Raw genomic sequence first — 15,301 nt, forward strand, 5'->3', positions numbered from 1 at the left:
TACTCCTCCAATCCTTAATATAAGACCCAATTGTTAAGTTGATTTTGATCTTAAATATAAGACCCAATTGTTAAGTTGATTTTGATCTTAAATATAAGACCCACTTCTTATATTTATCAGTTTTCTCTAAACTACCCCTATGAATACTCCCTCAACCATAATTAAGTAGAGGAGGGAGATGAGGTATTAAGAAAAATAATTATGGTGTTTTAAAAAAAAGTCACATTTCTTATAATTAACTAACTTACCTAACTTCTTTAATTTAATCACATTAGTTAAATGGGTCTTATATTAAAGTTTGGAAGAGTACTAGATTAACAACTAAAAATTAAAACTAAGATATATTAACGAAATTGCAAATTGAAAGACTCAAATTAACCTCTATCTCATCTCATACTTACCACTTAAATTAGGCTCCAATGACAATTTTAGAAATAACTTCAAATTCCTTTTGTCTAACCATTTGTAATCTAAATTATGAATTAAAAATAATTTTGTTTACCTTTTTTTTATTAGGAAAACCATATTGAAGGTATCTATACTTTCTTTCAATTTTAATTTGGTACCTATGTTTTTTCCCTTTAATTAAACATTTAATTTTATCTTTTTAGCAACATTAGCTCTTATAACTTTGTTCTATTAATATTTTTAGTCTCTACATAAGGATTAATGATGTTAATAGAGCAAAATTAAAGATTTAGTTAAGAACAAAAAACACATAAGTACCAAATTAAAAATTAAAAAAAAGTATAAGTATGGTTTTTTTTTTTTTGGGACAAGTACAAATTGAAGTTGATTTGTTTGCTATGGAAGAATGGGGAATCACACAAAATCGGGAGACTCTCGCATTTCGGGTCCAAATCTAGCTTTCATTTCACCGGAGGCAACGACACCGTTTCGTTCTTCGTTTTTAGCTCCGCCTGTATCGAAGCCGCTAAATTTGCAGTGTTAACAGCGTAACCGGTCCATTTCGCGCCGATCATATCATACCGTCCCCGATCTCGGTCGGTCTCGGATTCTCAGTTCTCCTCTCTCCCTTCCGTATCTTTGCTTCATCTCTTCGATCTAGGGTTTATCTGAGACCCAAACAGGACGCTTATTCTTACATGATGTCTCTGTATTAATTCCAATATAATTGGCCGATGGCGATAACCATTGAGAGCTCGGTTTGGGAGCCAAATCCATCCATATACATCTTCCTCTTCTTCTCTTGCTGTTTCTCGATCTTTCTTTTTCCTCATTTCACTAATTCTAACAGAACATCTACAGTCTTCGACCATGGAATCTCTTCCTCGTTTCTTCGCTTTCAGCGGAAATTCATTCTTCTCTATTCTCTATCTTCAGGTGAAATGCTTTTACTATAACAGTGTTTGGATTTCAAGAAATGCGCTTGTAGAAAAAGGAGAAGCAACTTTTGAACTTGAAATTCATGCTTTATTTAGTTGATGGCGTCAGAACTAAACCAAAAGGGACATTATTTTTCTCTTCAATTTAGTCTCCGGTTTTCGCAACCAATTTTCGAAATTCTTTAACTTTAAACTGCACTTCTTAGTGAATTAAGCTTTAGATCTGTAACGTGAGTGCTAATTTCATTTTTCTTACTTTCATCTTGTCAGTGATGGAAGGCCTGTGGTTAGCTTTTGGTGAGTTCGAGTTAGCTTCTTACGGAGTTGGCAGGGAGCAGATGGTTATGTCTCTCTGTTATAGATTTGGGGCGTCTCTCATTGCTAGTCCTTTTCTTGGTGTGATTTCAGACTTAATGTAAGCGTATGAATTGCCTGCTATTATTGCTACGATGTTTATACGTTATCTCTAATTTCTAATTTCTTAAAGGTCCAACTTTTACTGAGTTGTCAATTTCAGTAAGTCTGATGTTAAAGTGACAAGTATTATTGGAATTTTTTGTATTAATTATTATATGTATTTATGATTTTCTTTAAACAAATAATAATGTGTATCATTCATAGTGGAAATTCCACAATGTTCGATATGGAAGAATCACTAACACTTTGAATGATCATTGGTGAAGTATTTTCTGTTGATTTTAAGTCAACCTCCATTGCAATGATGTCAGAAAGGGAAAAAACTGTTCAACTTTGACAAGCATTCTTTTAACGGGTCTAAAACTGCACAATGCCAAACTTTTGTGACCTATAATTTTAATTATATATTTGGTGTTGCCTAGTCCCATGGATTTTTTTTCCTTCTACTTTTAAATATTTCATATCTTTGCTGAGTCATGACATCCTCCTGAGTCATTTGAAACATGAAGCATGATATTGCCATGCTAGATTAGACAGTTTAGCAGCTTGGAAATTTGTGAAGTGGTTATGCAAAACTATGCTTCTTCAAGAAATATATATATATATATATCTATGTATGTATAATTTTTTTAATAATTATTGTAATAATAATTTTCAGGTGATGTTGTTGCATGACGTGCTGCAACTAAGTTATTATTTTCATTGTGTAGAGGTCACAAGAAAGCATGCCTATTTTTTGGCATCCTACACTTATTTGTTGGCATATGGAAGAGGGTTTCTGAGTATCCAAGCATTTTTGTCACTAGCATTTGTCTCTCTCTTGCCAGTACAATATTTTCATTCAGTTTTGAGAGTTGGATGGTCACTTTGCATGAAAAGGTATTGAATAAATTTTCTCCTATACTCTTGATTCCTTGCAAACATAGATTTCAGCCCAGACATCTATAACACTTGCACTAGATAGGGACTTATTTATTCCCCTCAGTTTTAATAACATCGGCCAGTCCTTTTATTCTTATTTCTTTTAGTGTATTTGGCTATTATCATTTCCTATCACCGAATATAGGATAACTGACTTTGAATATCTACAATCTAATGTCAATTTCTTTTTTTCCCCTAAGCAGCAAGGGCACAGGCTAGATTCGCTTAATGACACGTTTTGGTTAATGGCTTTTTCTGAGCCTGCATGTTTTATTGCCAGCCAAGTGTTTGCAAATTGGCTGGTTGGTGATAATTTTGAGAAGAAAACTGCTCCTTCCACTGCAGCCATCTTCCTAGCAACAGTATGTATCACTTTTCTTTCCAGAGGATGGGCAGAAAATCCACAAGCAATATCTTTAAAGGATTATAGCGTGTCCTTCTATGCATATATATTAGGTGGTAAGATACACATGCTTTCTAAGTTATGCCCTTGATCTTATTTTTGTGCATCAGTTCTAATGATTTTTTGTGGATTGACATGATTTAGAAGATTCTTACATTTAAGCATTTAAAGGTGCTATTAAGTTCTACTAGAGAATTAGCTGCTAATATTGTTCAATGTTTTAATGATGAGCTTACCAAGAATAACAGAGAGATGAAAATTCTATTATCTCCAGATAAAAGGATATGGCTTTTGGGGTGGGCACAGGCTTGCCTTTACTTCTCCATTGGAATTTTTTGGATCCTCTGGGCCCCTACAGTGGTGGTATGATTTAAATTTCACAGCGAGGATTTTCTATGTACTTGTTATGATCTCTAGAGCATTCCGTTGATATCTTTTTTTTTTTTTTTTAATTCTCTTCTTTAGGCTTCTTTGTATTGATCGACTTAGAAATAAAAGTCCATGGAAAATTAATGTATTTTTTTTCCCTGAGGCCATTTTTGTGGCAAGACATCTGTCTTCTTTCCTGGATTCAGTCATATGAAAAAGAAGGCTTCATGTTATGCAACCTTTTACATTTATGGTTCAAAGTTTAGAATACATTATGTGGTGCTTGTGTATTCAGGCTGATGGACGAGAAGTGCATCTAGGATTGATTTATCCATTCTTTCTGGGCTCAAGAATGCTAGGAAGCACTGTATTTCCTTGGCTCACAAGTGGACGCTTACCTATTAGAACTGAGGACTGGCTAGTATACGCATACATCATACTGGGTCTTGTCCTGTCTATTATAGCCTATGATTATCAGGTGCTGTCACTTCATATTTTTATAAGCATGCAGTGCACTTGTCTGGCTGCAGAGGTGGAAATCTAGAGTCTACTCTGAAATTTTTTCCTATGCAGGAAATTGGAGTTCTGGTGACACTGTTTATCCTGTTTCATGCTTGTGTTGGGCTCATTTTACCATCACTCGCCAGATTGAGGACCATGTAAAATCATTTAATTCTGGGTGCCTGTTATTCATTGGATTGTGTTAGTTTTGATAACTGTGTTACTTTAATTGCAGGTATGTGCCTAATGAGCTGCGTGGAGGGATGATGGGCCTTTCTCTTGCCCCAGCTAATGCGGCAATGCTGCTTTCTTTGGTGGAAGTGAGTGTTTGAACATAATGGCACAAGAAAATGTAGGGAATATATAGTTAGCCAATTAAGTTTTTAGGCGCAGTTGACCATAAAAATGGACACCATGTTGAACGTAAACTGTGTCTCTTTGACATTTGAAGTCAGAATACTGGTCGTTGTTGAGGATGGCTTATGAAATAACTATTGGAAAGAGGTCCTGTTCCAATGAACTACTTAAAAGGCATACCATGATAAGCCCTGCTTTGAAAAATTCTGCTTACGGGCAGTTGTGTTTGGCTTGGATTTCTGTGCTTGAATGGTGCCACTATCCCCTTGAGTTTATTCCTGGTGTTTATTCTAGCAGCATTGTATGCTTTATTGAAATTTAATGTTTCAGATATAAAGTACTTGTCTCCGCTGCGTTTTTCCTAACCACATAGCATGAAATTGTGAAAATATTTATATATTTGTTTGCAATCCATGTAACTAACTTTACCTAGTGGGATCAGGCTTTGTTGTTGCTGTTGTATTTGTTTGCCAGCTGGTTCTTGTATGAATTTAATATCATAATATAGTTACTTCCTTGTAACTGTTGCAGGGTGGCTACTATCGGAATGTTGGGAATGCAGCATTGATGGCATTTGGTGTGTTGGGACTATTGACTTCAGCTGGTTGCATGCATGCCTTGAAGCAATGGGGGAAGCAACCATATAATAACTGGCATAAACAGTGAATGCATATTGCTGCTTTGGGAGAGTTTGGGGAAGGTGGGATGTCTGTCTTTCTTCTTGATGAAAGTAACGAACGATGTAGACCTCAGATGACGCCAAAGTATGCAGGGTGAGATCAATTTCAGAACGTAGATATCATGCCCAACAATTACCGAGTGCAGGAGATTGACTTTGTAGTAGCGTCTCTAAGGACCGAAAGACAGGCTGAACAAGGACATCTCCCATTTTAATTCTCACTTCAAACTGTCCATGAGATGAAGATCGCTTTTTTAAATATATCAGCTATACGATCAGCCTAACGGGTTTATGTTTGTACTGTTATGTGGTAGCCGGCATCTTTTGGTGTGAATGCTTTTGGTTTTGCTTCCGTAGATCTGGCCGGCCACACAAGCGTTTGGAGCGGATGACGTGCAGATACGCAAGTTCTTTTGAGGTGGCACCTAAAAACTGGGAGGTGAAAACTAATACGAGCATCAAAGTTCGAGCATGTTATTCATTTGATGGAGACACCATTTTGGTAGTACCATGGTGGTTTTAATTGTGCTCTTGCCCCCTTAATATTATAAATAGCCTACTAACTAAAGTTACTATTGCAATCTTAGTGAGCTGAAACCAGGCTTAATTCTTCTGTCGTCATCTACAGAGACAGTAACAATTTGAAGATCTTGCTTGAATTAAATTTGTTTTTTGTGATAGACAAATTAAATTTCATAGTACCAACATCTGTTTGAAACCATTTAGTCTGAGTTTGGAATTGGCTAATGATTGCATAACATTGATTGAATGCTCGAGTGAAAAGGTGGGGAGGCTTTTCCTGGCTTGGAGAAGAAATCTGTTGGCATTATTTGTGTTCTATTGACACTGAGTTGACGTAGGAAAGTAGTTGGAGAATATTTCATGGTCTTTTTTTTTTTGGTAAACAATATTTCATGGTCTTTTTTGCCCCAACATCCTCGGTCATTTTCAAATGGCCTCTGAAGATGTAAAGTTCATGATTTTTTTTGGATAATTAACTTGCACTACCTCCTGTGCTTAATATAAGAATTGGTTGATTAATTTAAACAAATTAAGAAAATTAGTTAAATTAGTTATTTGTAATAAATATGTATTATCTTTTCTAAAATATCTTTACTAATCATATGTATTAGTTAGGACTACTATTCTATTAAAATTTTAACATGTATAACTACTATAATAACTATTTTGGAAAAAAATGAATAAATATGAGAAATAAAATAGATTAGAATAGAATTTTATATTTAAAACTAAATTGAAAATTAAATAAGTTTTTATATTAAGGACAGAAGGTAGTAATTTTTTATAGATTTAGATACTTGTAGTTTTTTTTATTAGGTCCTTATAATTTTACTTGTTTTTATTTAAATCTTTATAGTTTCACCTGATTTTTAATGAGGTTCCAGTGTATTTTTAATTTTATTTATTAATTTAACTTAGATTGATTGAAATATTAATATTTAATTTTCAAATATAAAATATCAATAATAAATTTAAATGAATTTATCTAATTATGAAAATAATTAAAGAATCATTAATTAATTTGAATAATTAATATCAATTACTCTTTCAGTCCTTAATGTAAGACTAATTTAACTAATTTGATTAGATTAAGGAAGTTAGTTAAGTTAGTTAATTACAAGAAATATGACACATTTTTTTTAAAATACCATAATCATCTTTCTTAATACCCACTCTCCCTCTTTTACTTGATTATGGTTGAGGGAGTATCATAGGGGTAATTTAGAGAAAATTAATAAATAAAAAATGAGTCTTATATTTAGAACCAAAACCAACTCAACAATTGGGTTATATATTAAGGACCGGAGGAGTATATCATGTTTTTAGAAAATTTATTACCATAACTCAAATTTTATAATTATAAAAATAAGAATTACAAATATAAAATAAATATAAATATATTTGTAATTCAAAAACTTAAAAGAATATTAATATAATTATTATTAAAAATGTTATTAGGATTTATATAATAAACCTTCAGGGACATGATTAAAAATTATCTAAAACTATAAAGTGAAATTATAAGGACGCGATAAAAAAAATTTACAAGAACCTAAACAAAAATAAGTGATGTAAGAATCTGATTTAAAAAAAACTATCATGCCTAAATTTAAAATTGGTTAGAACTAGGAGGTCATGCATATTAATTATCCTTTTTTGCCGAAAGAAAACAAGAAGTTATAACCTGCTTGATCCTTGATATACAATGTTAGCAACCTATATTTTCATTTTATCTTTTATCCTGTAGAGTTGTTAACTCGCCAAACTACCACCTCGACAATGATAAGACTCAAAATTCATCGATCGCAGGCGACGTGGTTTTATCATCGTGTTCTAGATCTCTTATCCACTTTGCAGCCACCCATTTCTCCCCTTTTATCACTGGGCAGCTTCCATGGAGTGGTGTCTGCAAAAACATGCATGGGAAAAGGCCAAGAAATCATGAAGAACGCACAAAAAAGGGCATTGCTCGGTAATTATATGTGATTCATATTAAGTGCTCCTGAAAATAGAGGATTATGAGATAAAGAATAAGTATGTATATTCTCACCTTTTTTCCCTCCATATTTTGAAAACATATTTTTATGAGGATAATATTTCACATATTTTAAATTTACTATACGTGACAAAAGAATCTACAAAACTCAATCGTTTCTGTTTGTATCTGAAAATATATGGGATAGAATTTGCGGCTACCGAAGCATAAGACGCCTATTTAATGAAATAAGGGAACAAAAGGAACATCTACATATATAATAATTAAAATTTATCTGAAAAAATAGATAATTTATAGAGTACAGTCGTTCTATGCAAAGCACAAATCCATAATTTGGTTATATATGGAATGATTTAGGCTAAAGCCACTTATTGAAGAGCACGGTCAACTATCTACTTATCACTTCTCAAAATTTTCTCAAGGTTTTATAAGAAAAGAATCTGATGATGATAAACGAAAGTCATTGTCATTAACCGTTTTAACATAAATTTGTACAAAAATGCATAGTTATTAACAAGTAGTAAGCTTCTTCCTTGCTTGCTCTATTTCCATACTTTGTTTATTTACCAATCCCCTCCGTTCACTTTTCTTTGATTTCTTTCTTTTGCCGGTTCTGGAGTTTCCCACTTTATCAGTATTAATAAATAATCGATTTAGGATGAGTACTCATCGTGAAATAAAAAATAATTAATAATTAAGCATAAATAAAGTTAAAGATGTGATGTAAAGATGGATTAAAACTCGCAGAGTGAGAAATGGTAACAACGATGATTAGGAGAACAATACTAACCGGGTCGATTGTACCATTATGTAACAAAGAATAAAATAGAAGTCCATCCTCTTGTCGTGGCCTTGCTTTCAAATCAATGCAGTCCTTATAACCTTAGCTTACGTCCATGTTCAGGCCATTCTGCAGAGTACCGGACCAGTGACTACTCATTCAAGCCGAAACGGGAAGTATGTTAAGTGATGCGAGAGCGAGCCAGCTAGCTTTACCTCAAACGGAAACACGGTCTCCCCACCTTCCTCAACATCACTTAAATAAAGCAAAAAGGTTGCTATCGGCAAGCTGAAAATCTTATAAACTCTAACGTGCCACGGAGGGAATTGAAGTTAGTTCTCCAACTAGTTTTTTCCCTTAACTCTAGAAGTAAAAATCCAATAGGAGAAATAACTTCGTATGTTTGAATCTGACTAGAATCTCAAAAAGAAGACTTCATAGTAACAAGATGATCTTGCTGTAAAAAGAAATGGACAACCCCGCCAAATAACCTTGAGCAAATGTCAGATCATCTGATGAATATTACAAGCCCCATGCTATTTGGTTTGGTTTGGTTTGGTTGCTGAGCATGACCACATCAAAACAAACAAACTTGTGATCAATGTAACACCATTCAAATGAGAATTATAACTTCTACTTCAGACATACCCTTTGGCTCTTTCGAGGGCCATATTCAGCAGCATCGAATGCATCATAATGAGACATGTATCCCTGCCCCAACTCATAACGCGGGATGTTGAATGCCTGAAACATGGTAATTTTCTCAGACAATTTTAAAACCTCCCGGTAAATACAGGGTTTGCAAGAGTTTCCTTGCAGATAGCATGAAGATCAGGAAGGAAAGCCAATAAATGCAATGGTATAAGCACACAAAACAAAAGGACAACACTCCCGACCTTCACTTCATTCCCTCTCTCTACCACTTTGGTCATCTCCCTATGTTTTCTTCTGACTTGATATGGGAAAAAATGAGCTAGCGGATTGAGAATTTGACATTATAAGGCGGCTTGGATGATATGTGAAACATTTATCTCCTATAGAACGTCCACAAAAGCACTGTCTATTGCTACCTTAAATGCATAATTGTCCAATTTTTCTTTTCTCATTTTGGCCACCGAAAGACTGCCGTTTCTTTTTTCCCCCTTCTTTTTTTTTTGGGTTGGGGGGGGGGGGTATTGAGCAGAAAAAAGACTTCCTGCTCCATGTCCCTCATTAGTCCAACATTTAAGTCCTCAGTTACCAAAAGCATACCGTTGTATTTCCTAATGGGTGCACGGGGCAAAACAAACATATAGGAAGGAACTGTTCGGCACTCGAGACATTATTCCAGTAAATTTAGGGATGAAATCAGCTTAAGGTTCTAAACCGCACCTCGGGTAATTTTTCTGTGACTTGGGTCAAGAAGGGAACGAGAAATATTCTTGCAGAAATATTGAAATGAAGGCAAAAGGAGAGAAACCCTGATTTCAAATTTGAAAATGAAAAGCCAAGGGAGAAGCAACATAGTAAGACAGGCTCTTCTGTCATTGATCTTGCCAAAAAAATCTCTTCTCTTCCTCCAATCTCAATTGTATGTACATTGTTAAAGCACATGAAGCCAGTTTGAAAGAAAAGAAGCTTACATAGATTACAAATATACAATGTTGATTCACGTAACGAATCTAAGACCAAGAAGAAAGAAGAAGAAAAAAAGATTACTGGTACAAAGTAAAACAAATCTTTACAAAAAAAATAAGTGGATATTCATTTAAAAGGGAGGACTGACAGCGTTTTTTCAAACTCTCTTTTCGGCAGAAAGGAGTTTAGAGTGGAGTACATTACCTGTCCATTAACTCTGGGAATCATTGTTGCTCTTGCAATTTTTTATCCTCGGAAGCGCCGATAGAAATGCCTGAAAAAAAAAAAAAGTTATATGCTGTTATATGAATTTGTTCAATTGGGTGACATGATTCTAGTTACAGAAGATCCTCTCGTTTTACCAAAGTCACCCATTCTTCCATGGGCCAGATCATAGATCAATTATAATTTATAAGATTGCACTTGTACGCGCAACCTACAAAATATTAACATGCAACTAGAACTCGTGAAGGGAACTCCCAGAGTGGGAACTTGGAAATCTTGCTTCTTTACTTTAACTGGGCACAAATGGATCGTGTTGAAAATCAGAACTAAAACACACTGAATTTGTGAAGCTTGTCATCCAAGAATTACCTCCACCTCGATTTCTGAGATGCAGAAATCTCAGTGGCATTCACCATAATTTCAATCAGAGTTCATCCTAAACTTTGGACAAGCTAATATAAAGAATTATCCGACTTGGTTGGCCATACGTTGTGTTATACCAGAGCTGGCATCCCAGTTATGCAATACTAGTCTTCCAAGTGCCATTTGCTCGAACAGGCTTATTGAATACTGTGTCTTGCAATTTTTTGTAAGACAAAACAGTAAATTATTCTCTAGACACATGCACGTTACCTTGTTCTAACCCTTTGTACTCTCCTCTGTTTCTCCCTCACGTAATGCCAAAATGATGGCTCGAGGCGAGGCCACCCTTTGCCATATCAATTATGCTTTCACATTGTTCTGAATTTGCAAATTCGGAAAATACAGAGCATGTGGTTTCCAGCTCAAAATCCAAGGATCACGAGCCCATAGATATAGCAATTTTAGAGTCAATGCACAACTAAATGATGAAGGCTACGACTAAACTCCCACCTTTGTAACCATTAACTAAAGCTAATTGAAGAAGAAAATCATTTCAACACCAGAATAGCATGCCAAAGTTGAACACTTGAGCAAGTAAATTAGTCATACCATTTCAAGTGAATGCTCTTTCACTCTAACGTCCATGAAATCAAATATTAACGTAAACTTACGTGTTTCGCTGGCTCTGCAACATATTTTATAACAGCTAAATTGTTTGTTTCATTAGCTTAGAGAGGAAAGGAATAATAAAATGCGGCACAAATCTAGATTCGTTTCGATCCTAACCAAAGTAACATCATGGTACTGCGCAGCGAAAAATAAAGATAAGGAATTATCACCTGAAAAGGATCATGGTACTGCGTCGCCTCGCTCGTCGATTCAAGGAACCTCGGTCTCGGCCTGTGGCCAAATACATCATCCTGTGAATTTGCTGCGATCGGTTAAACAGATAATTTGCGATCAAATAATCTAAGAAATTTATCACATAAATCTAGAGGATTATGAATAGAATTTGAAAGAAGACGTGAGACTTACCTTTTGTTTGGATGGAGAAAAAATAAAGAAAAAAAAAGAGAGAGGAGAGAAATGATTTTTTTCTTGGATGGGAGAGAAAAGAATGAGGAAAGAAAATAGAATATGATACCACTCACGTCATTTTCTTTTCAATTTTTCTCTCCCCGTGGAGAGAAAAAGAAGAAAACTCATGTTTCTTTTATATCCTCTCCGATACTAGGTGGGTTTAAAAGACTAGCCTTATAGGGTTTAAATTTCAAAAATACCCTAATTTATTAGGTCCGGTCTTTAAGCTAACTAGCTCAGGATTGGCCCGCGGGCTTTTGGTTTGCTTAAAAAAAAACTGTTTTTTTATATTTTCTCATATTTTTTATTAAACAAAAAAAATAAACCAATAAAATTATTAATAAAAGACATAAATATGAATAAAATTAAGTCATAAATATAAAATATCATTATATATAAATATCCATCAACATCCAAGAGCATCTAAAACATTCATTAACAAGATAATAACATCTAAAAGTTTCATCTATAGTGCAAATGTACAATAACAAACGTTATCATTAATCTTTTGAAACTTCATTATCATTATAATCAATTACTCTTCTCATAAGTATGTTTTTCTTTTATATCAAGTTTTTTTTTTATATAGGAATTTTCTTTTAAATTTTACAATCTAAATATTATTTTACTTTAGTTTTGAGAATATATTGTTGAAAACTCATAAATTTCTAATTCAAATTATAGAATCCAAGTTATATAAGTACAAAATAGTCTCTTATCAAATATATATAGTTTAAAAATATCAACGCATATAATATAATCAAATCATTATTAAAGTCTAAATTAACCCATTTTTAAAAAATTAATTGGACAAATTATTGTCTAAAACAAATATAAACCAAACCATTGTGTGAAATTTAATTTTAAAATAATAATAATAAAATATTTGAAATATCATTAACCATATAAAAAATTAATAATATTAGACTTACGTAAAAATATTTTTAAAAAAAAAAAAAAAATTATAAAGGGCTCGTTTAGGCCTCGGCCCTACAGGACTAGCCCTGTAGGCCTATTTCCCATTCGAAAGAGAAAATTTCAAGCCTGACTTGATAGGCTCGACCATATTTTCCTCCTATACTCGATACTAGGTGAATAAGAGCATATTTTGCCTTTATGCAATTTTTTAATTTTATTTATGCCTATTTTATTGTAGAAAATTATTTCACTATAGCCAAATTCCTGGACACTCAAAATTCGTACTACTCTACACACATACACACATATTTCTCCATCTCTTTCAACTTTTATAATATTTTTTATTATTTAACAATAATTTTAAATAATATATATTTTATTTATTTTATTATATTTAATTTAAAAATATCCACTTTTTTATTTTTCTATTAAAAATAACATTTTTACTAAACTATTTAATTTTTAAATATAATAATGTGATAATATATTTTTATTAATTAATTTTATTTTAAATTATTTGATAATATTAATGTTGATATAATTTTTATTGTGATATTTAATTTGGTTTTAATATAATATATTTTGCATAGAGATAAAGGTATTTTAATCATCTTCATATATTTGTTTATTTTTTTTTTATATTTTCTCTCTCCTTTTTTCAATAAGATAGGTAATAAAATTTTTTTTTTGTTTTCTCTTCTCTCTATTTTTTCTTCTCTCCCCATTTTTTTTTTCCTTCTAACTTTTTTTCCTTATAAAACCGGAGCATTAGGGAAGAGACTGGAGCCGAAGAATCCGGAAACAGAGAAAGGATGCAAAGGAAAAAGACAGAGGTTGAGCCAAACTTCTTCGTCTTCAAGTTCCAATTTCCTCTTACGGTTTTGAATTTCATTTGGATTGGATTCCTTGTTTCCTAAAACCCACAAATTCAGGCGCGCCCTTCCCAGAGTGGTCTTCGCCTACTTGCGATGAATTTGCAGGCGGTGGTTGAGGAATGCTTGACTTCAGTACCATGCAGCTTTCGATATGCTTGATACGTACTACTCCCTCCGTTGTTTTTTCATAAACAACATTAAAACTGGTAAATCGAAATATTAGTTAAAATTAATTAAAACATTAAATATATAAAAATGAAAGGCTTTTTTCTTTAAAATGATAAGAAAGAGAAAAAAAAAGAAAAATTACAATTAGGTCCCATTCAAAGAAATTAAATACAAAAAGGTCTCTTAAAATCATGAAATTATCCTGAAGTTTTAAGGGATTTTTTTACAATAAATTTTATTTTTTTAATTATCAAATTACCCTTCTTCTTTTTTGAAGTTTGCATTAACAACTGAAAGAGTAGTAATTGACAACTTAAGGTGCAAGAATTGACAACTATCGCAGCAAGTATTGAAAACACACACTACTACAGAATGAGAAATGCCTGACGCTAATACTTGACGGTTATAACAACAAACCGTTAAATATAGTGTCTTAAGAGAAAACTTGACGGTTTTTAAAGGAACCATCAAGTTTCATTCGATAATAACAAAAAAAAAAACCGTCAAGTTTTTCTGCAATAATACTTGATGGTTATGTTTGAACCGTCAAGTATTAAATTTTAAAACCCTTTCTCTATTCATTGCTCTACTGAGTTTTAAAATTTCTAGCGCTCCCCTTCTGGTTTGAACTCTCTAAACCGCCGCCATACCCACCTCATTTTCAGTCTTCTCCTTTTGTTTTTATTGATCATCTCTCCATCATCGTCCCTCTCTGTGTCCTCCTTTACTCACACTGCGGCGTCTTCCTGCATCGTCGTTGTCACGCATTGTTCTCTAGATTTGACAGCTTCAGGTTGGTCCTCCTTCATCACACTCGCTCCTCTTATTTCCTTTAGTGCTTCCTTGGAAATGATTGTAGTTGAAAGAGGATGATAGATAATGTTAGGACTGTTCACAATACGCAGGGAAAAAGATCAATAGAGTGGGGAAATGACTTATTTATTGATATTTGATTCACTCTTACACACGAAAAATGGAGTGAATGTTACAACCATGATTAACAAACCCAGAAAATACTAAGCAACGCTGGAAGGAAAATACACTCAAACCACTCTATGGCTAGTATTCGAGAGACCAGGACCCTCTCCTCATGAAAACCACTCATATCCCCAAAATGACCCCCCATCCTGGTTTTAGCAATAATTTTTGCTCCATTATAGTTTTTCTGTTCGACAGAAAGGGTTTTTTTTTCGCATTTTGATCATTTTTTTGGTTTAGGGTCTTTTCAATTTGTGTTTTAGCCATAAAGTGTTTGCTAAATTATCAAAATTACTAATGTTTCAATTTTTGTTTCTGTAATTGAAATCGACTGAGGCTGTATGTTTTATGTTTTTGAATGTTCATTAATTTGTATGTTGTTATATATTGAAATTGCCTGACTGCTGGTTTTCTGCTTAATTAATACTTCATTTGAAGTTAAATAGAAGGCATAAGCCTGAGGAATGCTAAGTTATAAGCCGTCATGCTGCCAAATTTTTTTTAAATGGAATAGCACATCAGTAGTAGTAGAATATTTTTTAAACTAAAGTGAAAGTGAATTTTTGTTGAATTACTAGTTGCTTAACACTAGTATTACTAGTTGTTAACAAGTAGAATTAAAGGGATAAATGTGATCAATAGTACCTCATGTATTGACTTCCTATTTTTGTTTAATTATCACAATATCTTTGAGTCGCTGATCATATTTTCCCCTAAATGATTCATCTTAGTTGGGGACCATGGGCAAGGAATGAATGTCCGCTAATCGTCTATCAAAGGGATAT

General features: G+C 33.3%; 1 protein-coding gene and 1 pseudogene across 1 annotated transcript; one reads left to right on the top strand and one right to left on the bottom strand.

The window, feature by feature from the left end:
• Window positions 1-901: 901 nt before the first annotated feature.
• LOC114751866 (molybdate-anion transporter-like) lies at window positions 902-5,091 on the top strand. The gene is made up of 9 exons (XM_028940554.1): window positions 902-1,344; window positions 1,617-1,761; window positions 2,474-2,642; window positions 2,888-3,143; window positions 3,362-3,450; window positions 3,752-3,934; window positions 4,030-4,115; window positions 4,193-4,277; window positions 4,846-5,091. Exons 1-9 carry the CDS (start codon window positions 1,143-1,145, stop codon window positions 4,978-4,980), a joined length of 1,350 nt encoding a protein of 449 aa, XP_028796387.1. The 5' UTR covers window positions 902-1,142; the 3' UTR covers window positions 4,981-5,091.
• Window positions 5,092-7,123: 2,032 nt separating this feature from the next.
• LOC114751871 (probable prolyl 4-hydroxylase 9) lies at window positions 7,124-14,664 on the bottom strand (annotated as a pseudogene).
• Between the last annotated feature and the right edge of the window lie 637 nt (window positions 14,665-15,301).

Source organism: Neltuma alba, unplaced genomic scaffold, assembly GCF_004799145.2.
Source record: "Neltuma alba isolate B1F8T4 unplaced genomic scaffold, ASM479914v2 tig00007143_pilon, whole genome shotgun sequence".
Lineage (NCBI taxonomy): Eukaryota > Viridiplantae > Streptophyta > Magnoliopsida > Fabales > Fabaceae > Neltuma > Neltuma alba.